The sequence below is a fragment of the Aristolochia californica genome, unplaced genomic scaffold, assembly GCF_029961685.1.
Source record: "Aristolochia californica isolate CCGP_79_NKW_82.1479 unplaced genomic scaffold, dmAriCali1.0.hap1 SCAF_3, whole genome shotgun sequence".
Lineage (NCBI taxonomy): Eukaryota > Viridiplantae > Streptophyta > Magnoliopsida > Piperales > Aristolochiaceae > Aristolochia > Aristolochia californica.
In genome coordinates this window covers 42,854,256-42,880,678 of record NW_027181992.1, presented here as the reverse complement: position 1 = coordinate 42,880,678, position 26,423 = coordinate 42,854,256, and the positions used below count along the sequence as shown (strand labels likewise).

The following is a 26,423-nucleotide window of genomic DNA, read 5'->3' as shown; positions in this document are numbered from 1 at the left end:
CCTTAGTCAGCAAGCCATTTTCGAAACTTGGTGCATTCCTTCTTCATGTGTCCCTTCTTTTTACAGAAAAAATACTTGGAATCCTTCTTAATTCCAACTTGGGGAGGGGGGGGGGGGGGGGGGGGGGAGGGGGGGAGGGGCGGGAGTGTATTTTACCCTTCCTTTTCAGTTTGGCTTGTTGTTTTCCCTTTCCATGCGTTGCTAGCATGTCACTTTCTCCTTGTTCCATCACCAGTCTCTCTTCCTCTTGAACACACATAGTCAAAAGATCATTAATAGATCATTTATCCTTATGTGTTGTAGGAGATTTTGAAGGGTCCATATTGGTGCGGAAGGGTGTTAAGGATGTAGTGCACCAAGAATGATTCCGACATATCAACCTCTAGTTTCTTCAATTGTGCCGCAATATCCCTTATTTGCATGATGTGCTCCCACACACCTTGTATGCTGGTGAGCCGAAGGGATGAGAGCTTCATAATTAGGGTGCTTGCTAAAGCCTTGTTTGAAGTGACAAATTGTTCATCAATGGCTTTTAGCAAGTCTTTGACATTTTCATGTTGGTCAACGAAACCACGAATACTAGTAGAAATTCTCGTCTTAATGAACATCATGCTAAGGCGATTAGATCGCTCCCATTGTTCATTAAGCACAATTTCAGTTGCAGTGTTGGTATTAGTTATTGCTAGTGGTTCGTCTTGCCTAATAGCATGGTCAATATCCATCCACCCTAAATGAAGAAGAATTCTCTCCCTCTGTACCTTATAGTTAACTCCCTTACGATCAGGGATATCACAATGAATATCATAGAAATTGACAGGTTGTAGAACTACATAAAATTATAAAGGACATGTTTATGTTAAAACTGAAGCCTGAATCAATATATGCTTTACTGATGTAAATCATGCTTAAAATTAAATCTAGTAACATAAAAAAATGCATGTGGGCTAAATTTTTTTAATTCAAGCAGATTCAATTATTCTTTATGATTAAACTTTATGACAAAACTATCAAATTATGTATGAAGTCATAATTCCTGTGGGTAAATTATGAATAATTTGATATTTTATCCTAACTAATAAACTCAAATATAATAAAAATTCATGTGGGATAAAATTTATTATATTAAGTAAAATTAGTTACAATTAAGTTCTAATATTTTATTTATGATTAAACTTTATGATAAAACTATCAAATTATGTATAAAGTCATAATTCATGTGGGTAAATTATGATTAATTTGATATTTTATCCTAACTAATAAACTCAAATATAATAAAAATCATTGTAGGATAAAATTTATTATATTAAGTCAAATTAGTTACAATTAATGTCTAATATACTTTATGTGATCCTAATTATAATATATAATTTTTTATGCAATTAAAGATGTTGTGGCTACTCTCTAATTAATAAAAATTATATGGATCACTAGACATTAAATCGCATGATGCGAATTTTCATGAGAATATCATGAATTGCATAATTTTAACTAACACTAACAAGTGATCTTATGCACAAATATTCTCATAATATAGGCATAATAAAAAACTATAATTTTATGCATAACTTTAATTTCATGCATTTAATTATATGTCAAAATGCATAAAAAAATATTACTGAAAATACATATCTAAATATTCAACAAAATAAGAACCAAACAGAAGTAGAGAACTTCGGTGAATTTTTACGGAAATTGATCGAATGGAGGGAGGTAAGATTTTGGGCTTCAGTTTTATTTTATGAATTTCATATTATTGTTTAGAAATTCATGTTAGGCTAACAATTGGTATCAGAGCAATGTTAAATACTGCTTTGTTTCAGTTCGGAAGCAATGGTTGGTCCAACTTCCTTTCAGTTTCGAAAGTAATGAGCCAACGTCTTTCATGGAGAACGTGGGGTCGTTTCGGAAGGTTATGAACCTACATCCCCACGTCCATGGAAGATTATCACCCACGTCCTCCCATTGACAGTTACAGAAGCCAATAAGCTTGATGAAAGTTTGGCTTATAAATAGAGGTTTGGTCCCCAATCTTGTTCACTCATTAAAAACATTAGCTTGCACTATCACTAAGAGTGTTCAAAGAGTGGAAGAGCCAAACAGAAGTAGATAACTCCGATGAATTTTTACGGAATTTGATCGAATGGAGAGAGGTAAGATTTTGGGCTTCCGTTTTATTTTATGAATTTCTTACTGTTGTTTAGAAATTCATGATAGGCTAACAATAGTGCACACGTTTTTTTAACGATGGTGCACAAATTATTTGATTTCTTGATTGAATTAATTATATATTTAAAAGAAAAATTCAGAAAATTGCACATGTGTTCAAGTCTTTTACCTGCTAACATGGCTAATTTTTCAACGAGACATGTGATCTTTCTAAGGGCCTATTAGTGTACCTTGAGGGAAAGAAACTTACCCAAAATCATTATTGCACACCCATAAGGGGGAATTGAAAAACCTATGTAATTCATTTTCACTCGCTCCCATGTAAAACGAGTGAAAATAAAATATGAGGGTTCACCCAGTTCATTCACTTTAACTCGCTCATTCAACTCTCTCTGCATCCTCTTCTCTCTCGACACTCTTTGAGTCTTTGTATCCCTCTCTCTCAAATGCTCTTTGCTTACCAACCCTCATCTCTCTCGACATTACACTCTCTGTCATCTCGCCGTGCTGCCGTGCCCTCGACACCTTCTCAGTCCTCTCGCCAACCGACGACTGAGCTTCCTCTCAATTCTCACCCTCTCGCCTTCCAATCCTCGCACTCCCAAAACCTCATCATCTTTGTGAAAAACCTTTGTTCAGAAACCTCACTACTATCTGATATCCCCTTGGATTTTCCGACAAGAGCTTTGCTGGTACGTCTATAAGAGAAAAGGAGAACAACGATTTTGCTTCTGATGAATCGCCGGCCATCGGAGAAGATTCAATTGCCTTTGATTTTAGAAATCAGAAGATTTCATCTTGGATTTATTTTACGAGAATTCTGGTAGCCGTGCTTCTTGCATTTAGTGCTCTCTGGTTCGAACCTTCCACATGTGGGTTGTAAGCTTTGTGGATATGGAAAAAGAATTAGAGACGAAGCATTCCAGGTAGACGACATCAGCCTCAAAGAGAAGCTTGTGAGACACTTTTCGATTGACGGTCGATTGTAGTGAATCAACTCCAGAGACCAGAAGCCCGGAGATTTGTGGATTTTTTATTTATTTATTTTTGGCTGAAACTTTTGGCTGTGAATTTTAAATTTGGTTCTTCTATATATTCGCCCGTCTAGATTCTTAGAGAAAGTAAAGGGGTGTTTTCTAAAAAATATATTTAAAAGTGATAGTTAAAATATTATAAATATAAAAATTTATAAATTTATTTTAATTTATAAATATATTATATTAATTTAGATTAAATTAAAATTTATTAATAAAATACCGTATTTAATTATTTTTATATTAATAATTTTAATATTTATGTTAAATTATTAATTTAAGAGTGATAATTTACATATTATAATAGTAAGAATTTTAATTAAGTATCTAGACATTATAAAAGTAACCGTGTTTATTTACGTATATTATTTTTTATATTTAATTAATTAATATTTAATATTATTTTAAAATTCTTTAATTTATTTTGTTAATTTTAAAGGTAAATAAAATTGTTTTAATAAAATAAAATCTAGAGAAAATACATCAACGGCGTTGGTAGTTGAACTGTCTTTCTTGTCACAGCAACTATCAGGCCGCGTGCTTGGGCCCATATTTCGGCTCCTTCCGTCATCCGGAAGACCCTCAAATACCGACACGGATGGAGCCGAGTTTTTTCCTCCCCTTGCTACGCCCACCAATAAAATCCTATCAAGAAGAAACGAAAATTCAGTCCGAACTATGGACATCGTCGACCTCGAGGTTCGGATGACGATCTTTCGCTTCGTTTTCCTACTTATGAATAAAGCGCACTTCCATTATTGTCAACGAATGAGTTTTTTTGCCCAAAATTTGGCCGTGTTTATTTATTTTCTTTTAGTACCCTACGCAGAAAAATCAACTTGAATCCAGTAGAGTAACCTGTAGGCGGACTGCTGTAGAGTAAACTCTGATTTCATAAAAAAAAGTACGTGGTCTTGAGATTAATTGTTGTTCGTTTGCCTGTATAAATTGGGCTGCTGTAGAGAAAACTATAATTAACTTCTGTGCTAACCGTGTCGACGTAGTATTTAGGTGATGCTACAACACGAAGTTCTGGTGGGCAGAAGTCCGGCAGCGGAAAATATTATACAGCCACAAGTCTAGTAAAATTGTTTCTGCTTTAACCTAGTAGAATTGGTGATTTTTTATCCATTGTATGTGAAACTCTGGCTGGGATCTTAGCTTGTGGAGTTGTCAACTATCCGCAAGTAGTGGCCTATATGTTTCCGTTTCGTCAGTATTCCATGGAAATTATGTGGAATGTACAGAACTTAAAAAAACATTTCGGGGGTTTCAATGTGTTTCTCACAAAGTTCCTTATGGTATTGGATGATTTAATAAACATATATTTCCATGAGTTTCTTATGTTTCCCAAAATTTTCCACCTATTTCCTGGGGGGTTTCCATGTTTATCCTTGAAATGTGTTTATTCAGTTTCCAAGTATTATGAAGGAAGTGGTTTGCCTTGCGTAAAATAAGGCACATTTATTATAGCAAATCAACTAAAAGGTAATGATAGGAAATTTTCCAGATAGCTGTATTCACTTGTTTTAGGAACATGAGAAATGAGTGTTTTGTTTTCAAGATTACATGATGAAATACCCTGTTTGTAACTACAGTATCAAAGTTTACTCTACCAATTACTCTACCAAGGAATCATCAATCTGTGGACCACTTTTAAGCATTAATATGGTTTCTACTTGTGGTTGTTGATTTTCATGATGCCAACAGTTGTGGCTTACAGGTTTCCATTATTTCGTGAACCTATTGGTATTGTAACTTAAGCATAAGCATCTGTAATTTAAGTCAAAGTGCTTCATATCATAAAACTCTAACTCTTGCTGTTCTCAGACAATTATTGTACTTTGATCGTAAAAATCCTATTCTAGTTTAATATTTCCCCACTTCTTGTCTATGAACCAGGTTTGGATACTGGAGACTCCACAAATGGGTGGGATCTACTGAAGGTTCCAATCTGAACATCGTACTTAAGCAACAATTCTTTCTTGAAGATCTGTGTAATATGATGAGTATGTGACAGCTCATCAAGCCTAAATTCCGACGATGGGTTATGCAATGAGTAGATTTGAATTGGACTCTGAAATGCATGATGAAGGAACTGCTATCGATGGGATTAGTTCTAGTGAGAGGAACCAAGAACAGTCTGTTGCACTTGATCATGAAATTTCTCATTTAACTAAGTTTAGATCAGCACCCAGTGAGATGATACAAAGAGTCACATCCATAAAGCCGAATAGGCCTATCTCAACTGTCAAAATGTTATCTGCTAGAGAGGCCAATTGCTCTGGGAAGGGACGGTTCTCTTCACAGGATCGCTGCCATGTCCTCAGTCGATATTTGCCTGCCAATGGACCCTGGTATGTGGATGGGATGAATAGCAGAGCATATGTCTCACAATTCTCTGCTGATGGCACACTTCTTGTCACTGGGTTTCAGGTATCATCTTGCTCACTTCAACCTGAGATTTGATGTGTCAAGAACTGCCTGAGAGAGTAAAAAACTGAAATTTAAAGTTCTTTCTGACCATTTAAAATTTCTGTTGCTGTTTATGTAAATTAGTCTAGCAATGTCAGGATATATAATGTTGAAAAGGGGTATAAAGTTCAGAAAGACATTCATGCCAGGAGTTTGAGGTGGACCATTACTGATACATGTCTTTCTCCAGATCAACAGTGTCTAGTAAGTTCTCTCTTAGCATTTGCTGAATGCTGAAGCCATGTATGTCTCTTAGCATTTTGCTCCATTCATTGATTATTTGAAACTGAATTTGAAAGGCTAGACTACACCATTTATAAAAATCACCACAAATTGTGGTCAAATGAAGTTCTCTCTTCTTGAACATGACTAAGAAACCCAATCAGTATCTAAGCCTAAATGATTATGGAGACTTCTTGGGATTATTTTTTTAGCTTATTTACTTGGAGGAATATCCTGTAGGCAAGAGGTGATGAAACATACGTGCACACTTTGTTTTCGAACTACAAGTATAGGTTTTGGATTACGCAGAAAGACCATGGTTACGTGTCTTGAGTAAAGCTACAGTATACAGTTTTATTTTTATCCTTTCGGTTAATTATAGGTTTCGAATCACACAGAAGACATTTGTTATGCATCTTGTGCAAAATCATGGTACTTTTGCCCTGAATCTTGAATTCCCTGGAGTTAAAAAATTACTTGAAATTCATCAGGAAATATTTGTTGTTTTTATAATTTTTTTTCCAATTCAGACCCAGATTCTTGATTATTTGTGTTATTGGTTACTTTATTATATCTTTATAGTCAGGACAAGTTTGGTATAGTGGGTGATTCAAGTTAGTTGAGCTGGTTCTCTAATGCGCTGATTAACTCAGTTGTTTGAATGCAGGTTTATGCCAGTTTAACTCCCATTGTTCACATCGTTAATGTGGGAAGTTCTTCAGTAGAGTCTCATGCAAATATCACAGTATGGGATTTGCTGATCTCATTATGTTTTACCTGTCTTTTTCTGAACTCTCACTGGCTGTAAATCGGCTGGTTCCTCAATTTGATAGCACTTTACCTTCTAAGCTCATTGCAGTTCTAATAAACTAATCACTAAATGAATATGAAGCTTTTGCACATTATCAAGGAAGTCTGGTTTTTTTTTTCTTTTTTATAATTTAGGTACTAGTTGCCCTAGATAATGGGAGTTTGTTAACAGTTGGATGAGATTCTTAGTAGTAAGAATTTTTCTCTATCTTGTACTTGTTCTATATATCTGTACTTATGGCATACAAAATATGTAATTATGGTCCCAGCTAGATATGTTTTGATTTATTTGAAATGTTTCAAACAGTGAATTTCCTCCACTTCACCCTCTTTCAAACTAGATCTAAGTGTATTTCCATGGTTTGCATTCCCATTTTTTATTTTGAAGCAATCAGTTTTTAATGAGCAGTACTTCTTCTCACATGGTTTGAATAAAATGTACTAAAATGGGAACCTGGAAGGCTGAAGTTTGTCCAGTTGTGGCATAAAAATGAGACAGTTAATTGGTTAGACTATTTTTCAATTATGCTGCTATCACAAGAGTAAATTCAAAGTGCCCATATATGTTAACTTTCCTAAATTGTGGTGTGCTTTCCAACTTCACCTAACCTAACAAGATTTGTGAAAACAAGTATTTGAAGCGTCTTAAAAAGTATGTGAAGTAAGAGGTAAACTTTAACTGCTTATGCAATGATAATAGAAGAAAGCCCAAGAAAAGAAGTCCTTATCAACCCACACACCACAGCAACATTCTCTCTCTCTATCTCTGAAGTAATTTATTTTTCAGGAGATTCACCATGGGTTGGACTTCTCAGCTGATGGTGATGAGGATTCTTTTGGGATCTTTTCTGTCAAATTCTCAACCGATGGACGGGAGCTTGTTGCTGGAACCAATGACAATTCTCTATATGTGTATGACTTGGATGCAAATAAAGTCACCGTTCGTCTTCCAGCACATTCGGTATAAGCATTTACATATTTATTTTAGGAAAGAGTGGTCCTATTGAAGCAAAAACTGTCCAATTGAAGAAATCAAGGACATCTGCAAATCATTTGTTGTATCTTGGCAGAATTCTTTATGGTCTGCCAATAGCATGTATTATAAGCTGGCTAAGGAAGGAGTGATCGGATGTTTCCTCCTTTGTTTCTATCAATAAAGTCAGCCATCATTTAAAAAAAAAAAGGATCTCTGCTCTTATATGTACTATAAAAATTGTACTTCTAACGACATCCTTCAGACAACTGAAATGTCATGACACAAATTACAAATCTCACCATAAAAAGGAAGTGAACTTCCAAGGAGGTATTCATGAAGTAATCCAATTGTGTGTATTTATGATCATTGTGTTCTTATTACCACATTGTATGTTTCGATGATCACTGTGAGAACCAGTTGTGCATATGTGTGGTTATGTGCATGTGTTTGTGTTCCTATGTTGATGATCACTGTGAGAACCGGTTGTGCACGTGTGCTTGTGTGTATGTGCGAGTGTTTTCTATATATTTAGAAAATAAAATTTTCTTTTGTCCTTCCCCAGAATGATGTAAATACAGTCACATTTGCTGATGAAACTGGACATCTTATTTATTCTGGGAGTGATGATAATCTTTGCAAGGTAAATATCTGTACTTATCTTGTGAACCTTTAAAAAATCAGGCTTGAGATTTCTATCTAAGCTGGAACCATATTGTTTTGATGAGCACGAAAATCCCTGTGAAAGGTTCTTGTTGAAACTTTATACTTTTATTTTCTGAAGGTGTATAATTTTTTACTTACACTTTTTTTTCTTTTTTCTTTTTTCTCTTTTACTTTTTTTTTACTATGACTTTGAAATATAAAGTATGATCTATGTAGAAACTTCTTTCGATGTGAACATGGAACGACTACTAGACTTTGGAGCTATGTATCTAGTGTCACAATGGTTGATTTTAACATTCTTTCACAAGAAAGCAAAGGGGTTTCAGACTTAAAAAAATCTTTGGAAGAAAAAATCCTATGAATTCATCCAAGTTATACCTAGCCTTCCAAGTTATACATGCAGTTATGGTTTCTTTCTGCCAATTAGTTATTTTTGTTGGAAATATAATCATTTGGGAAGGCAAGTCATTCAATTGGGGTGGAGATTCTGGCCATAATCATGTAATTAGATTATTCAATTTCAATCTGAAAATAAAATTTCTGTTACTCCTTCAGGTTTGGGACAGGCGCTGCTTTGTTGCCAAAGGACGACCAGCAGGGATCCTCATGGGGCATTTGGAAGGCATTACATTTATTGATAGCCGTGGGGATGGTTGTTATTTTATCTCAAATAGTAAAGACCAGACTATTAAACTTTGGGACATAAGGAAAATGTCTTCTAATGCCACTAGGTGTGAGTTGTTTCCTTTCAAGCGTAGAGTCAGATACCCGTGTCAGTTGTTTTATTTCATACGGTTATGAGAAGATTTTCTTTTGTTTCTTTGTCTTCCTTTGTCTTGTAGTATCTTTTTTCCCTAGCTAAATTGAATCAAATGTTTTAAAGCCCAGTTTTATTCTTGAATGAACCACATCAAGTATATATATTTTTGTTTATTTTTTAGCTGAAAAGTAGATTTGAGAGGAGAACCCAAACATATGGTCACACATTTTGTGAAATAAGTGATATAGGTTCAGATATCTGGTAGTACTAGCAAGTTTGAGATTGGTGGAATTATGATTTGTGTGTTAGCTTCACTATGGAAGAATAGCCATGGTTTTGTGGTTTATTTTCCCGCAAAATATACTCAATTATTTAGTTTTCCTATAATCTTTTTCCTATTTATGCACCTGTCAAGCATAAACAAATATTTTTAAGGTATTGTACATAATGCACCTTTCATCATGATTTTAGTTGTTGCTTTTGTTGAATTTATGGAAAAAAGAAATACTTCATTGACTTCATTATAATTAAAGTACATGAACCTCTATTTATGATAGGAGGAAAGTAGTAGAGTCCAACTACAATTAAACTACCTTTGTCCCAATTACACCCAAACTCTAACACTTAAAGATAAGTCTTAGCATAATTAAATAACCCAATAGAAATAAAAGACTAACATGACTAAAACACCTTTAAACTGAAACTCTTCTGTGAGATCTCCTTCCATAATAATTCTGGCTCTGTGAGACTTCTTATGCCACCTCACGTGATCATGGTGGGTCCCACCAACTTGTGTGAGCACGGTGGATCCATATCTTATGGGCTTGGGCCCATCTTCCAATACACTTGAATATGTGGGCCTGTTATGGTCCTGGGGTTAAGTACCTATACCTTCTGCTCCTAACAGGCCGGTCTTTTGGGATGTAATGGCTAGGTGCTTAACATTTGGTATCAGAGCGGGCTCCCACGTCGTGAGTTCGAATCCCCAAGGGGAGTTCCCTGGCGCGGGTGTTGCGAGCCCCGGACATGGTGGGCATAAGGGATTATGGGATCTTGACCCGTCCCCTGTCGTTGAGTGATAAATTGTCGTGGACATCGGCTCGCGAAGGTGGGGTGTGATGTTATGGTCTTGGGGTTAAGCACCTAGCCAATACTACCCAAAAGTCCGGCCTGTTAGGTAGCGGAAAACCAAGTACTTAACCCAGGACCATAACATCACACCCACCTTCACGAGCCGACGTCCATGGCGGCCCACTCTAGCGACACTGGTCCGACCCACCTTTTGTGACCCTACCAGTAATTTTAATCCAGCCTCTAGTGACATTGGGCCGACCCACCTTTTGTGACCCTACCAGTAATTTTTAATTCAACCTCTAGCGACACTGGCCCAACCCACCTTTTGTGACCCTACCAGTAATTTTAATCCAGCTTCTAAGTCTCCCCCTCCGCTAAGTTTGCTCACGTCGGGATTCGAACTCGCGACGTGGGCGCCCGCTCTGATACCAAATGTTAAACACCTAGCCAATACATCCCAAAAGACTGGCCTATTAGGAGCGGAAGGCATATGTACTTAACCCCAGGACCATAACATGGCCTTCCTTGGTCGTGTGGGCTTTGACCCATCTTCCAATACTCCCCCTCAAACTGGGGGTGAGAGAACATCATGAACTCCTAGCTTGCTGCAAATGTTGTATATGATATTCTCGTATAAAATGACAGTCCTCCATATCTTCCAACACTCCCTTTCATGCTGGTGCTCTCTTCCGTGAGGCCCAACTGGCATAAGATAAGTGAGAGTAAAATCACTCCAAGCCGTATGACATCACTCCATACACCAGTCATAACCCATGCTGGATGTAGGGCACACTCCTATCATTCTCAGGTAGTGGCATTTCTATCTTTCGCAGGTAGTGGGACTATACGTAGTGTTGAGAAGTGTAGTAAAAACTTCTCCATCATCGTGTCCCTCCATAGGACAATGATTCTCAAGTGGTAAGAGTAATAAATGCCAATTAAGGGGGAGGAAGGAGGGGGGGAGAGGGGATAACATATATGTAGTAATAAGCTCCTCCATCACAGTGTCCAACCTGGGCACCGACTCTCTCAGGTAGAAATGGGTGATAAATGCCTGTCATTCATAAGATAACGATAAAAGACATGATAAGTGGGTAATGCCTGTCATTCACAAGACAACGATAAAAGGCCCACGGGTATATATATATATATATAAAAAGTCTCAATGGACTTAAAACACCCAACCATGATGGACTTAAACTCCCAACCGAAGCAACACGCAAAAGGTTGACCCAAAAATGTATCTGAGAGTCAAATAAAGGATGGTAGGAGAAATGCTACCAAATAACCAATGGGTAATGGGTAAAGAGGAAGATAGGATGCTGAGGCCAACACTTTTTCAATAATTATGTCTTATCCAAAGAGACACAATAGTTGCAGGTGAAATGGGCTTGGGCCCATATAACACGAACCAAAATAATAAAAATCCTTGTAAAAGGACCCATGAAATAATCCGATGCGAGTATCTGCACCAAATAATATGTTGACCAAGGAATATGTTGCGAATAATTCAAAATAATAATCTAGGCCCGAAAAATAGAAGTGAGTCGAGCTGAGTCAGGTATCACCAATAATTACGACAATTATTATTGTGAGTCAGGATTCTTGGTATTCAATTTTCTTTGTTGCAAAAATTTCTTCTTCAATGCAAAAACTTCATCTTTTGTGCTCCCTCTTTCTTGAATATTTTGGTCACATAAAACTTACCACAACATATAGAATAAAATACTTATTTCTTGGTACTTCTTCTACTTCTCCCCCTCAAGTTGAGAGGTAATGGTAGTGATCCCAACTTGAACCATTTAACATAGATGTAGTAATAATAACAATTCAAAACAGGGAGAAGTGAGGTATTTTCATGATATAGTTGATCAATAACAACAACTCAAAAAGTGACGCAAAACAATCGGTTTAAATTCAGATTTTTCAATGCAACATAATACTAACAAGACCTTTGATTCTTCCAATGCGAATATATCCTTAAATATGGATCAGATTGATATGAAACTGTATCCTTCTGAAAATAGACTTAAATACCTTTCATCCAAGTATAACTTCTCTTCATAAAATATACTTATATTTAGATATATAATTTGATAGATTTCGGTCACTGTAATTTGGCCAAACTATGTACTCTTTCTTCTTTTGCTAGCATGACCATTGACTCTTCCAAGAAAATAGACTTACAGATCTTTCTTTTGATATATAATTTTCGATAAAGTCTCGTTCTTGATAGCATAAAATAACTCGGAAGTTGAAACTTTTTGCTGCTGTCGGACCTCTTTTGCAATCTGACTTTTGCTGCTTCAAATATCAATTTCTCTTTGTAGATAACTCCGATTGGGAAAAATCGTTTTTCCTTGGAAAGTAGACTCGAATATCTTTCCGTCAATATATAATATGCAATATGAAAAACTCAGTATAGAGGTGAAAATGCAAAGCAAATAACGGGTATAGGGACTGAAAAAAAAATACGAACCTAAACTGCTAGAGATAATAAATCAGAAAAGAGCCCATTACCTCTGTGGGTTGACCGAGTCAACTCACGGAACCTGCTCTGATACTATGTTGAATTTATGGAAAAGAGAGATACTTTATTGATTTCATTATAATCAGAGTACATGAACCTCTATTTATAATAGAGGAAAGTAGTATAGTCCAACTTCTTTATTGATTTCATTATAATCAAAGTACATGAACCTCTATTTATAATAGAGGAAAGTAGTATAGTTCAACTTCAATTAAACTACCTTTGTCCCAATTACACCCAAACTCTAACACTTAAAGATAAGTCCTAGAATAATTAAATAATCCAATATAAATAGAAGATTAATATGACTAAAACACCTTTAAACTAAAACTCTTTTGTGATACCTCTTTCCATAATACTTCTGACTTTGTAAGACTTCTTATTGTGTAAAACTTTTTATGCCACCTCATGTGATCATGATGGGTCCCACTAGCTGGTGTGAGCATGGTGGATCCATATCTTATGGGCTTGGGCCTATCTTCCAACACACTTGGATATGTGGGCCTTCCTTGGTCGTGTGGGCTTGGGCCCATCTTCCAACAACTTTCAAAGTTCAAATGGTGAAATTGTATGCTCAAGTCATTTTAAGACATTCCTGTTGGTGAAAATATTTTATGTTGTGGGTCTAAATTGGTTCTATTGGGAAAACATCTAAATATATATGGCTTCTGTCTTTTTTATTTTCGTTTTTTTCTTTTCAGAGTTTATTCTTACCAAATCTTGAATGTAAAACAGGGAAGTAAAATCAGAAGAAAGTGACAAAGGAAAGGTGGAATAGACAAAACTAATATGCAAAGGCTGCAAACTCCCCCAAAAACAATACCTAGTTTTGGTGAACAGATCTTTTTATCTTTAACAGAATCTACACATTTATTTTTTCAATTGAACATTATTTTTACTCTGTATTGCATAATCTAATCAAGTTGGTGGATTAACTTGCAATTGCAATAAATGTTACATAAATGCGTATTTAATAAGAAGCAGAAACAAAAAATAAGAAAACTTGATGATTCCAATGAAAAGAGTAAGTAATAGAAATCAAAGGGACAATAATACAAGGGAGAATCAAAGAGTAATAAAAAAATCCTAAAAATTCAAATTTGCTTCTAAATGACTAAAGGGCAACACTGTTTTTCAAAATTCAGTCGTGGGATGTGCTCTTAGTTCATTTAGGAGACTAATTCCCTGCCAACAATGTACTCACTGTTGCAGACTTTAATCTTATGGAATATTGGAAGAAAGGAAGGCTTTATTGTTTGTTTGGTTATTGACTGTGCTTATTGATTGTATTTGTTTAGAAACTGGGTGCTTAGATGTGAATCAGCAATGTAATATATGATTGTAAGTTATTTCTGAGCAGTTCTTGATTTTGCTAGAAGCGCTTGTTGAGGAGATTGAATGCTGCACTTACCTTCTGTGTTGGCATAAGATTGATCTAGTTTTCTTCATCTCTGTGTTTGACTGTGGTCCACAAATCTTCTAAGCTCGATTAACATCTGAATATTTAACTGAATTTTCTAACAACAAGAACTTGTCCATGCCTGCTTCAGCAACCCCGGAGCATTTACAGATAAAGATTGGGACTACAGAATGGACTACCCGTCACATGTGAGAAACATTAACCATCCTAGTGACCTGTCACTGGCAACATATAGAGGTCACTCAGTCTTGAGAACTCTCATACGCTGTTACTTCTCTCCTGCATATAGGTAGTGCACTACTCTTATTCTCAATCTATATAAAGTGAAGTAGTTTCTCCGCTCCAGTTTGCTTTCTTTTCTTTTCCTTTTCGTTTTTGGCAACTGCTTTCACGTCCAGTCTTATGTATATCAATAGTATGAAGGAGAAGGATAAGGATAAGGAGAAGAAGATTGGATGAACAGTACAACCATATATCTGCTAATTATATAGATATCGACTTTACCACGTTGAACAGGTTCGGTAAAGTTAAAAATAGAACTCACATTGTAATGAGTTCAAAATTAAATCTGGAAAACAAAAAAGCAGTTTGACTTAGAGGATCAGGGTCTTTTAGGAGTTTTAAGGTGCTTATAGTGGTGGTTCAAAATTCTTAAAGATCGGATCATTGTATTGGACATGCTCCAAGTACTCATTGTATGTATGCTTTTGCAGCACTGGTCAAAAGTACATCTACACTGGAGCTTATGACTCAAGTGTATATATTTATGATGTCGTATGTTCTTCCTCACTTCCCTTCACTTCTATAATTTACTTTTGTTTTTCTTTTTTCTTAGTAAAACAGTTTTAACATGTTCTAAGCTAGACACATTGGAGTACTTTCTTTAGAACTGGTTTTGTCGCGACCTGTCAGGTTAGTGGAGCCCTAGTTGCAAAGCTGGATTATCATGACTCAACAGTAAGGGATTGTAGCTGGCACCCCATCTACCCTATACTTGTTTCCTCCTCGTGGGATGGTACAGTTGTTCGATGGGAATTTCCTGGAGACGCTAAAGCTCCTGCCATGGTTCGAAAGAGAAGTGGGAGGAGATATGGGGCGTATTATTGATTCAATTCTGTTTTTGCCCATTACAAGTTTTATTTGACAGTAAAAACTGGTAAGTTTTAAGAACAGCCGAGAATTGAATCATTTATTCATCACCAACATTAAATTTATTGATGAAATACCCTATTCTGTACTATTTCTGTTGCAGCTCTCTGAAAGCCAAACCAGGCAATAGCAAGTTTTTGGATAATGAAGCTGTATATTCTGGATAGCACAGAGCGGCCCGTCCCCGTTCAGTGTCATGTTAATCATTTGGTTTATCTATGTTAAGTTTTCATCCTTGTCAATAAGAATTGTTGGAAATCTGGCAGTGCTACCTTTTTATTTCATTATTGTTCGAAGGAATAATTAGAGTAATCCAGTTTACATAGTTTTCTAGGAAAGTTGTTTCCTAGGTTCAGGGGTTATAGAGATATGAATGTAAATTTTTATATTTTTATATAATTTATATTATAAATAAGGGAGAGAGGATTGTAAACCCTAACCTAGGTTTTTATATTTTTATTATACTGAGGTTTTTATTGTTCCAATCTTGAGCTTTCCAAACCCAGTACCGACCAGTACTCTAAATGTGGAACCATATATGAATCTGATAGAGCTTTTGAGATCATGTTTAAAAGAAGCTCAAGTCTTGTGGAACTTATGAGCAGGGTGAGGAGGTGTAGAGAATTGGATTTTTTTCTGACTCAATTCAATCCTGCCCCTTATTACAAGGTCGCTCAAAGTGTATATATCCTTCATAGGTGTTTTGGTTAAATTGTTGGTGTAACTTGTGGTAGTCAATGTTGTATAGTTTTGATATATTCATCTATTTCTAGTGTCCTTTTCTGGCCCTTTGCCCTACTGTAAAATTTTCTGATTATTGGCTTATATGTTATGTTTGTTTCCCATTTATGTGAAATTGACTTTTTTTGAGACTCAATTTTTTGTCAGCCTGATTTAGTATTCATCTATAGTTCACACTTTGTTTTGAGAAATTATCTCATGTTTTGGGTGTTGAATATGCCAAACTCTTTTATTTGAGTTCCTTGAGTTAGTCATCTTATTCTATTGGGTGGTTTTATTATGTCCTTAGGGATTTATTTACCGCAAGTAGTGCTTCAATCTTTTCAAGTCATTTTTTTCATAGTCCTAGTGTAGGGTTTGATTTTTTTTGTCACCCATTGTTTTTTTTTGTTCTTTTTGCCCCTTTTTTTTTGTTCTACCCTATAGGGAAGATTTTTTGTGAGTCATAATCTTCATCTATTTTTTTATTTTATTTATTTTTAATTGTTTGAAGGTGGGTTTTTTGGAGGAAGATTGGATGCATTTACTTTTTCGACCCTGTTGGAAGATGGGCCCAAGTCCAAACATCCAAGTGTGTTAAAAGATGAGTTCAAACCTACAAAACCAAGAAAGACTTACATATCCAATAAATGTGGAAGATAGGCTCAAAACCTACAAGGAGAAGGCCTATATGAGAAGGCCTATATGCCCATATGGTGATATCAAAATGGTAAATAAAGAATCATCTTATAAAGATAGTATTGATGTAATTAGTTTAAGTTTCTAATATTATTGTAATATTATAGTTTATCAATCTATAAATTGAGTTTTAGGGGGAGAGTTTTGATATAAATCGATAACTTGTTTTCCTCTTATTTTCTCTCAATAGGTCCCTTTTGTTTTTTTGCTCTAAGATTTGAAAATCAAATGTATCATATTATTCAATCATATTTCGTTATATGTGTCAGACGGCTGCATCTCGCATAGTAGCGCCCCGAGTGGGTTTTTTACTTCTGCTTCTTCTTTTTCTTCGTCCTCCAAAGCTTTTGACGCCAAGAGGGAGAAGGAATACGTCTCTGTTGCCGTCGAGGCTGAAAGCTTCCCTCTGAACTTCGTGAAAGGTCCAAAGGCCAAAATTTATTTCAGGAAGCTCTATCTACCTACCACACCTCTGTCATCCGTGTTAACTGCTGTCACCAGTTGCTCCGTTGTGGTTGCTGGTCCGTGATCTCTGCCGTGAATAATCGGGGAGTTTCTGTCTCTAGAGTTTTTGCAATCACCAACGTCGCGGGGAAGGAGGCGTTGGTTCCTCTGTCTTCTGGCATCTTCCCAGTTCTTGTGCTGTCGAAGATGCTGATTTATCGTCTTCTCCGTTTCTGGACAAACTGTGTTGCTATTGTTTGGAATCTCCTTTGGTCGTCGCTTCGCTGGAGTTCCTTCTCTGGCTCGTCTTCAACGCTAGCTCTGTTGCTACTGTATCTCGGTGATTTATGCTTAGGGAGGTCGATGATGTAAAATTCTTTATTTCCGATGAGAAAAAAAATACATTCAAAATATGTTTACATATAAGGGAACGAATCCCGTTTGAAATTAAAATTACAGATCCGTTATTGTCGGATCTTGACCAGTTAATCTCGGATCTTAAGACCCGTTAAGTTCGGATCTTCAACACTCCCCTCAAGTTGGAATATATGTTAATGATACCCAACTTGTCGAGTAATGCCTCAAATTGGGACGAATTCAACGCCTTAGTAAATAAGTCTGCAGTTTGGTCGTTGGTTCGTATGTGGACTGTCTTAATTATCCCTGCTTGAATCTTTTCACGAACTAAGTGACAATCGATTTCGATGTGTTTGGTTCGCTCATGGAAGACCGGATTTGAAGCGATGTGTAGAGCAGCTTGGTTGTCACAATACAACATGGCTGGTTGAGTATGTGTGATTTTCAAGTCTTTCAAAATATTTTTCAGCCAAGTAATTTCGCAACATGTAGCAGCCATAGAACGATACTCTGCCTCGGCAGTTGATCGAGCCACCGTTGTTTGCTTCTTTGTTTTCCACAAAATGGGTGATTGTCTAAGAAATATACAATACCCTGTTACTGACCTTCTTGTGTCCCTGCAACGAGCCCAATCTGCATCGCAAAATGCATTTAACTGGAGTGTACCTGTAGAGGATAATAGAATACCCTGTCCTGGAGTTTGTTTCAGGTATCAAAGAACTCTATGTGCTGCCTCAAGGTATGGTGTACGTGGTTTTTCCATAAATTGGCTTAGAACATGGACAGCATAGACCATATCTGGCCTAGTGATGGTCAAGTAGATCAATCTTCCACAAGGCGCCTGTATGATGAAGGATCATTTAGGAGTTCACCATCGGATTGTGTAAGAGCCAAATTTTGCTCCATTGGGAACCTCGTAGGTTTTGCTCCTAGAAATCCAGCATCTTCTAATATTTCCAATGCATATTTCCTTTGGGAGAGGGTAATCCCCTTTGAAGACTTTGCTACTTCTATACCCAAGAAGTATTTGAGCTGACCAAGATTCTTAAGTTTGAACTGCTTGGATAATAATTGTTTCACATCTTCAATATGTTGCAGATTGTTACCTGCCAAAATCACGTCATCAACGTATACAAGTATTGCTGTAAAACTGCCTTTGTGGGATTGGACGAATAAAGAATAATCTGCCTTTGACTGATGAAACCCAACAATCTTGAGGGCTGTGGAAAACTTCAAAACCACTGTCTAGAAGCTTGTTTCAAGCCGTATAGGGGCTTGTTAAGTTTGCACACTCGAGTCTCCCCATTTCGTCCAAAACCAGGTGGTAGTGACATGTAGACATCTTCATCAAGATCACCATGTAAGAACGCATTGTTAACATCGAGTTGGTGAAGATGCCATCTTTGAATAGCAGAAACACTGAGTAGGACATGGATAGTAACCAACTTGGCAACTGGGGCGAACGTCTCTTGATAGTCAAGTCCTTCAATCTGGTTGTATCCTTTGGCGACTAGGCGAGCTTTGTAATGCTCAACGGTGCCATCAGATTTGAGCTTGACTTTGTATACCCATTTACATCCAATAGGTTTCTTGCCAGGTGGAAGAGATGTGAGTGTCCATGTTTGGTTAGCCTGGAGGGCTTGAATTTCATTATGCATTGCTTGACACCATTTAGGATCTTTCATGGCCTATAAGAAACTAGTTGGTTCTTGTGTAATGGTTAATGAAGTGGTAAAAACTTTATGAGATGGGGATAACCGGGCATAAGAAAGAACGTGAGAGATGTCATAAGGTGTACCTGATGTGGTGACCACGTTGGAGGCAGAAGATTGTTCAGGTCATGACGATAGGGTCGCTTCCACATGAAAATCCTGAAGGAAACTGGGTCGCTTAATGGGCCTGGTAGAGGGGCGACGAGTAGGAGGCAGTATGGTAGTAGGAGAAGGTATTTGGGGGGAAAAAGTATTATCAACATGGGAAATGTCAAGATTTGGTGACGGAGGAGGTGTGTCTGATAAAGGTATGTCTGGTAGAGGGTCATCATAAATAGCAGATATTATAGGAGGAGGAAACATGAGACTCTCATTTGCAACGAAAAAATGTTTAAGAGGGAATTCATTTTCAAAGAAGGTAACATCTTGGGAGATAAATACTTTATTGAGTTGGAGATCATAAACCCTATATCCCTTTTGTCCATAAGGGTACCCAAGAAAAATGCAACGGATGGCACGTGCATCAAATTTGGATGGTTTGTGGGCGTGAGAAGAGGCAAAACATAAACATCCAAAAACTCGTAAATGAGAGTAAGTGGGGATAATGTGAAATAACTGTTCATAAGGTGTTTTACCTTGCAAGACTGGGGTAGGTGTCCGATTTATGAGATAAGCAGCTGTTAAAATGGCCTCTCCCCAAAATCGTTTAGGAAGGTGTGCTTGAAAAAGTAAGGCTCTGGCCATGTTAAGAAGGTGTCGATGTTTGCGTTCAGCTATCCCATTTTGTTGTGGGGTGTGAACACAACTGGTTTGGTGGATAATGTCTTTGGACAAGTAGTAAGTGGCAAGAGTGAATTCAGGGCCATTATCACTACGCACAATTTTCACCTTGGAAGCAAATTGGGTTTCTACCATACTAATAAAATTAGTTAGGTGAGTTTGAGTTTCAGATTTGTGACGCATCAAATAAATCCATGTGCATCTAGTAAAGTCATCGACTATAGTAAGGAAATATCGAGCCCCAGAAATCGATGCAACATGGTAACCCCCCTAGATATCAACATGCAATTTTTCAAAAGATGATGTGCTAGAAATTGTGCTCAAAGGAAATGACAATCGAGTTTGTTTAGCCAAGGGGCAAACTAGGCAATTGTTTGAACTACAAGAATTTTTATTCAAAAATGGAAATGAGACAGATACTTGATGTGATGGATGTCCGAGACGTTGATGCCAAATACCAGATGGAGAATGTACGGAATAATATGATGATAGTTTTGGACGATCAAGGTAGTAGAGACCCTGCCGTTCAGTTCCCGTCCCAATCATCTTCCCCGAGCGTAGGTCTTGTATGGCACAAAAAGGGGTAAAAAACACGGTGATGCAAAGAGAATGATGAAGAAGCTTGCTGATAGAAATGAGGTTTAATTGGAAAACTGGGACACATAAAACATTGTGAAGAACCAAACTAGAAGAGAAAACGACTTGACCAACATGTGTGACATTAGCATGAGAACCATCTGGTAATTCCACTATTTTGTTTGTAACAGCTCGCCAAGACGTAAGCAATGTATGACAGCAAACAATATGGTCAGTGGCACCACTATCTAGGATCCATGTGGCTTGCTTATTGGGAGAGGAAAAGTAAAGTGCTTTACCTGAAAGTTCGTCGTGAGTAGAGGAATTACCCACATGATTTGCCATTGATGGCTTGTTATGACTGAGCATTTGTAATATTTGTTGGCATTGTTCCTGAGTAAAAGGAAAGGAGTTGGATATGTTCTTCTTCTCTGTAGGCTTAGTGGATTCTGCAAACTTGAGTCTTCGACAGAAATCAATGGTATGACCCTTCAAATTGCAATAAGTGAATTTCAAATGTGCCCGACAATTTCCAGCATGGTGACCGTCTTTGTGACATTTTGTACAGGTGGAGGAGCCACCTTTCTTGAATGAATTTCTGACCGCGAAAGCTGTTGCCTCAGGTTGAATGATGCTCCGTTTATCAGATACATCTTTTTGTCGTTCATGTCTGAGTACTAGAGAATAAACCTTGCTAATCTTAGGCAAATGGTCCATTGTCAATATTTGTCCACGTACGGTAGTAAAAGATTCACTTAATCTCATGAGAAACTTGATGATTTTCTGTGTTTCTCGATAGGATAGTTCCTCTTTCATAGAGCCACAACGATAGTGTGAGATAGGACAAATAAAATCTCTCTCATCCCACAGTCCTTTGAGTTTTGTAAAATATGAGCTAATAGACATATTATTCTGTACGCAATCATGTATTTCATTCTCAATGTGAAATAATTGGACGCTGTTTACCTGAGAAAAGCGGTCGCACAACTCATTCCAAACTGTTTGTGCTCTATCACAATAAAATACACTTGCTGCAATATCTCTAGAGATTGAACTCAATAACCAAGTTTTGACAAGGTTATCACAACGAATCCACTGTTGTAATTCATTGTCGGTATTGTTGTCTGGTCGTTGAAGAGATCCATCAACAAACCCAAATTTGTTTTTGACTGTGAGGGCCATAGTCATGGAATGACACCATATGCTGTAATTATCCTCAGTGAGAAGTTGTGGGATGAGAACCAACCCAGGCTGATTTGAATGGTGAAGATACAGTGGGTGATTCAGATTAGTAAAGTTGGATGTCATACTAGCGATATCCTTTGTTAGAAGTTGGTGTGCGCAGACTGGGACTCCGGCTTCGGCTCAGGACTTCGAGCTAGACTCCTTAGGTCCGAGTTGACTCGGCAGAAAACTGGTTCGGCTCGGCTCGGCTCAGTATATCGACTTAGATGATATTGGCTTGGTTCAGTATATTGGCTCGGCTCAAACTTTGGCTCGGACCATAAAGCGTTGATTTAATTCAACGCGTAAATATTTCTTTCTTGTCTCTGTCTCTGCAGACAGAGAGCGACGAAAATTAAACTGGCCGTTGGAAGGCGCAGTAGCGGGACGACGCAAATCGTCTGCGGTAGAGGAAGGCCGGAAGGCGGTGGCGGGGATGACACAGTGGCCGGATCTGGGAGACTGTACGTGGACAATAAAAGAGGTTGCGTCTCTTAACGATAGGCACAGGTTTATCTCCGTCCGTCGAACGAGGGTTTGGACCTCGACGGAAACGTCGCCGGAATCGGAAGCGGCAACGAGACAGACGGGAAGAAAAAATAAAATAGAAAGAGCGATCTCAAGATCGTCGCTTTGATACCATGCAAAATTCTTTATTTTCGATGAGAAAAAAAATACATTCAGAATACGTTTACATATAAGGGAATGAATTCCGTTTGAAATTAAAATTACAGATCCGTTATTGTCGGATCTTGACCAGTTAATCTCGGATCGTAAGACCCGTTAAGTTCGGATCTTCAACTTACTGATTTCAGAAAGTTCCTCTGCTGATTGATCTTTCGTCTGTTGCTTCTTCGAGATTTCCTGCCGTGATTGCCATCCACAATCTCTTGCTGCTGTCCCGCTCTGTTCGGGAGCGGGGATGACGACATCTTGCCGAATTAAAATGTTAAGAAACTTTTAATCCAGCGTTGGTTCTGATTCTGACCGAGACCCGGTCCAGGCCGAGTTAACCTAGTGAACCAGCGACCCACTTGGGTTAGCTGCTTCTGCTTCTGACCCGCTTGGGTTAACTTGAGCCAACTAGAATAGAACCATCTCGGTCCGGGTCAACCTGACTCAGCCTACTAGTTTTCTGCCTCAATTTTAAGGGTTCGGGTCCTGAGTTCTATACCTATTTCTTTTGCGACTAGACTATATTAGTCTACTATTTAACTCAGCTCAACTGGGTTCTTTGCCTTTGGCTAGATTATTAAGGTATTGACAGCTTATTCCTTGGTCAACATATTATTTGGTGTACAACCTTCAGATAGACTCCCAACGGATTATTTAATGGGTCCCTGGATTTTCATTATTTGGTACATGTTATTGGGCCCAGACCCATTTTAGCTGCTGCTATTGTGTCTCTTTGGCTGAGACATTGTTATTGAAGGACTTCTCAGTTGTTGATTGTAATCAGCATTAGTTATTTTGATGACGTAGAAAATATATGGTAGATCCAAAATATTATTTCCTAGTGATTACCTGTAACCCCCCTTAATTGGCATTTATTACTCTTACCATTTGAGAGTTGGTGTCCCATGGAGGGATACGGTGATAGAAGAGTTTTATTACACTTTTGAGCAATGCCTATAGACCCACTACCTTCGAAAGATAGTAGTGTGCCCAACATCCAATATAAGTTATTTGATTAAAGTACGGAACGATGTCTTACGGCTATGAGTGATTTTACTATATTATACCAGTTGGGCCTCTTGGAAGAAACCATTAGCTTGAGGGAGTGTGTTAGAAGATATGGTAGATTGCCATTTTATATGAGAAGATTTTGTACACCATTTCATAGAGACGACATTGATGTAATTAGTTTAAGTTTTTAGTATTATTATAATATTATAGTTTTATCAATCTATAAATTAAGTTTTAGGGGAAAGATTAGGATATAAGTCCATAACCTCTTATTCCTCTTGTTTTCTCCCATTGAGTGTTTTTTTTTTTCCATGAGCTAAATCCATGGAATCATTGACAAAAAAATATTAACACTCCATGTAAGAGAAAGAATAGTAGATGAAAATTTTGGAGCCCCAATGTAAGCTCAAATGCTGAAGACCACAAAAGAATAAAAAAGTTAAAGCTGTTGAAGCTTTAAACTAATAAGTGTTTCTTCTCTTATAGTCCATCCCTTTGCACACATTGATTCAGATTGTGGAGAAACCGAAGAACCTTGTGTTCTCTCAGTAACATTTCTCGTAATGCAGTTAACAAGATCTCAAAAAGTATATTTGAAATGGTTACAAGGATCTTCCAAGTAATCTAAACCATCAAAACCTATTTCTCCTCAATTTTGGCTAGATTGAGTAGAACCTGTTCATGGACGACCATGGTGCAGAGACGAGCTAAAAACACCCAAGATGCGAAATCTTGAGACCAGTACACCCCCCCTAATTTAAAACCCAAAGAAACAACACGAGTTCAAAACAACTTGACAAATGAATCATTTGTAGCAACATTTAATAGCATCGGCAGCAGCAAAAAGAAGATCATCGACCTCTCGAGATATAAGCAATGGAGGCCGCAATAATAAATGCGGCAGACGAGACCCATGACCACAAACACAGTTTCTTTTGGGCATGGGAGGCAATTCGCAGAGATTTAAGATCCTTCCTCAATTTCTCCATCTCGCTGCTCTTGGATTTGAAAATCTTTTTAATGATTTCCAGCTCCACCATGAAGGACACAAGGGCATCTTCCTGCTCTCCAAGATCCCCAGCAGCTTGTTCACCCTCTGGCCTACCCATCATTTCGACGTTCTCCCTGAGCATGGATAGAGCCCGCTTCAGAACAAGTTCACTGTCTTCAGCTCTTGTCTGCAACTTCTGAAGATCTTGTCTGGACTTCTCTGTCTGAACATCCAATTCCTTCTGCAGATTATCCTTGTCACTAACTGTACGTGCATATACGTCTTGAAGACTACGAATACCACCTTGTAATCTATTGTTCGTTTCTTCTTGCTCTTTACATTTATCCCGCAATTGGTCCATCTCATCTTCTATCTCTATCCTTGCTTTCTCCATTACTTCTTTTTCTTCTACAGTCTCCTTCATTTCTCTTGACAAACCATTTAGTTTTCTCACAGAATCCTCCAGTTTTTTCTCGACGATATCCTTGGCATCTCTCATAATATCCAAATTTCTTACCGTCTCGTTTTTCACATTCACCAATCTTTCATACTCTAACAAAAGCTGCGCCGATGCGTCCTTATCTTCAGAACTCCATTCTTCGAACTTCGAAAATTCTAATCGCAGTGCTTCTTCTTGGTGCTGCAATGACACCAGATTCTGCTTCAAGGAATCTCGCTCGTGAAGCACACCGGTTAGTTCTTCTCGGTGAAGGGTTTCCCTTTCAGAAAGCTCACGCTGCAACTCGGAGATGTTTTTCGTTAGTAGCTTAATTGTTGCATTCAACTCATCTATCTTACCATCTGCTTGAGCCATAATGTGTTCATGTTCTTCCTTCTCGGCATTACGTTTGGCGAGTTTCTTCTTGAAATCCTGCAGCACCTTATCGAGATTGTCTTTCTCACGAATAACGCACTCGAGGACTTGTCTCTCTGAACTAACTTCACTTTGAAGCTGACCCAACTCTTGTCGTAGCTTCGTCAGCTCAAATTCGCAGCCGGCCTTTTGTAACTCAACTCTGTGCTTCTCGCTTTTCAATTCTTTAAACTTCAAAGCAAAGTGCTCACAGTAGGTTAGTACGGAATGTAGATCATCAAATTCTTCCCCTTTATAATCAATATCAGGATTTTCTTTGAGAGCGACTTTACCAAATTCACCAAGGAACCTCTCACTTTCTTTCCGAATCGTCTCCAGCTGAACCTCAGTCTCTTTTTTCCCGGCCATGATTATTTCCATGTGGCCATCCAAACCCCGACAGCGGCTCGTCACTTCTTCCTGCAAACTCTGCTTCAGGGCTTCGGACGAGAGAAGTTTCTGGATCAGCTCCTCCTTCACTTTCTCTGCAGCTGAGACCATTTCCTGCAAGGCATTAGAGACGCAAATGCGGCTGACGCTATCCTGCACCTCGAACTCGATAGTCTGGTCTTGGAAAAGGGAACTGCTGGACCTGAGACTCTGTACCAAGGCAGCGAAATGGTTGAGATCCGACTGGAGAGATTCTTTTGAAGAAGTGAGCGAATGGACTTGCTGCCGAAGCTCAACCGTTTGCTTTACAAGCATAGAGTTGAGGGCTTGTAAGTTCTTCGTTTTCTGCTCGGAACCAGGGATGGGTGTTTGAGAAGAGAGATTCTTCTTGGTCATTGCTGGTTGGGGTATAGACTCGGCGGAGTCGGAGGGTGGTGCTGGAGGGGCGACCTTCTTCTTTGCCATGGTTGTCTCAGAGTAGTGCGGAAGACAAATCACAGAAAATAGAAGAGAATGGCGGCGAAGACAGCTTGAGGAAGGAGAGGAAGGTTAAAAGAGGCGCTTAGGGCTTGCATCCGGTCCTCTCGAATTCCTGGATAGAGAGAGATAAGAGAGACGCTTCGGTAGTTGGAGCAAGGAGAGAGAATAGAAACGCCGCTCAAATTCAAATTAGGCTTTCCATCTCCTTCCATATTGGCCGTCCACGTTGTCT

At 37.9% G+C, this 26,423-nt stretch overlaps 3 protein-coding genes across 5 annotated transcripts; 1 reads left to right on the top strand and 2 right to left on the bottom strand.

Moving 5' to 3' along the window:
• Window positions 1-290: 290 nt before the first annotated feature.
• Window positions 291-722, bottom strand: LOC137959576 (uncharacterized). The gene has a single exon (XM_068806938.1). The coding sequence runs from the start codon at window positions 720-722 to the stop codon at window positions 291-293; it is 432 nt and encodes a 143-aa protein (XP_068663039.1).
• Window positions 723-3,815: 3,093 nt separating this feature from the next.
• On the top strand, window positions 3,816-15,789 carry LOC137959085 (LEC14B homolog). 3 transcript variants are annotated; one of them, XM_068806380.1, is made up of 11 exons: window positions 3,816-3,899; window positions 5,103-5,636; window positions 5,760-5,879; window positions 6,565-6,642; window positions 7,495-7,668; window positions 8,246-8,323; window positions 8,902-9,077; window positions 14,261-14,419; window positions 14,844-14,904; window positions 15,043-15,286; window positions 15,383-15,789. In XM_068806380.1, the coding sequence occupies exons 2-10, from the start codon at window positions 5,244-5,246 to the stop codon at window positions 15,235-15,237; spliced, it is 1,434 nt and encodes a 477-aa protein (XP_068662481.1). In that variant the 5' UTR covers window positions 3,816-3,899; window positions 5,103-5,243; the 3' UTR covers window positions 15,238-15,286; window positions 15,383-15,789. The 3 variants fall into 3 exon arrangements, with proteins under 3 accessions (XP_068662481.1, XP_068662482.1, XP_068662484.1); XM_068806381.1 differs by lacking the exon at window positions 3,816-3,899 and adding an exon at window positions 4,029-4,104; XM_068806383.1 differs by lacking the exon at window positions 3,816-3,899 and adding an exon at window positions 4,221-4,282.
• Window positions 15,790-23,962: 8,173 nt separating this feature from the next.
• On the bottom strand, window positions 23,963-26,200 carry LOC137960031 (uncharacterized). Its single transcript, XM_068807486.1, has one exon. It carries the CDS (start codon window positions 26,174-26,176, stop codon window positions 24,329-24,331), a length of 1,848 nt encoding a protein of 615 aa, XP_068663587.1. The 5' UTR covers window positions 26,177-26,200; the 3' UTR covers window positions 23,963-24,328.
• Between the last annotated feature and the right edge of the window lie 223 nt (window positions 26,201-26,423).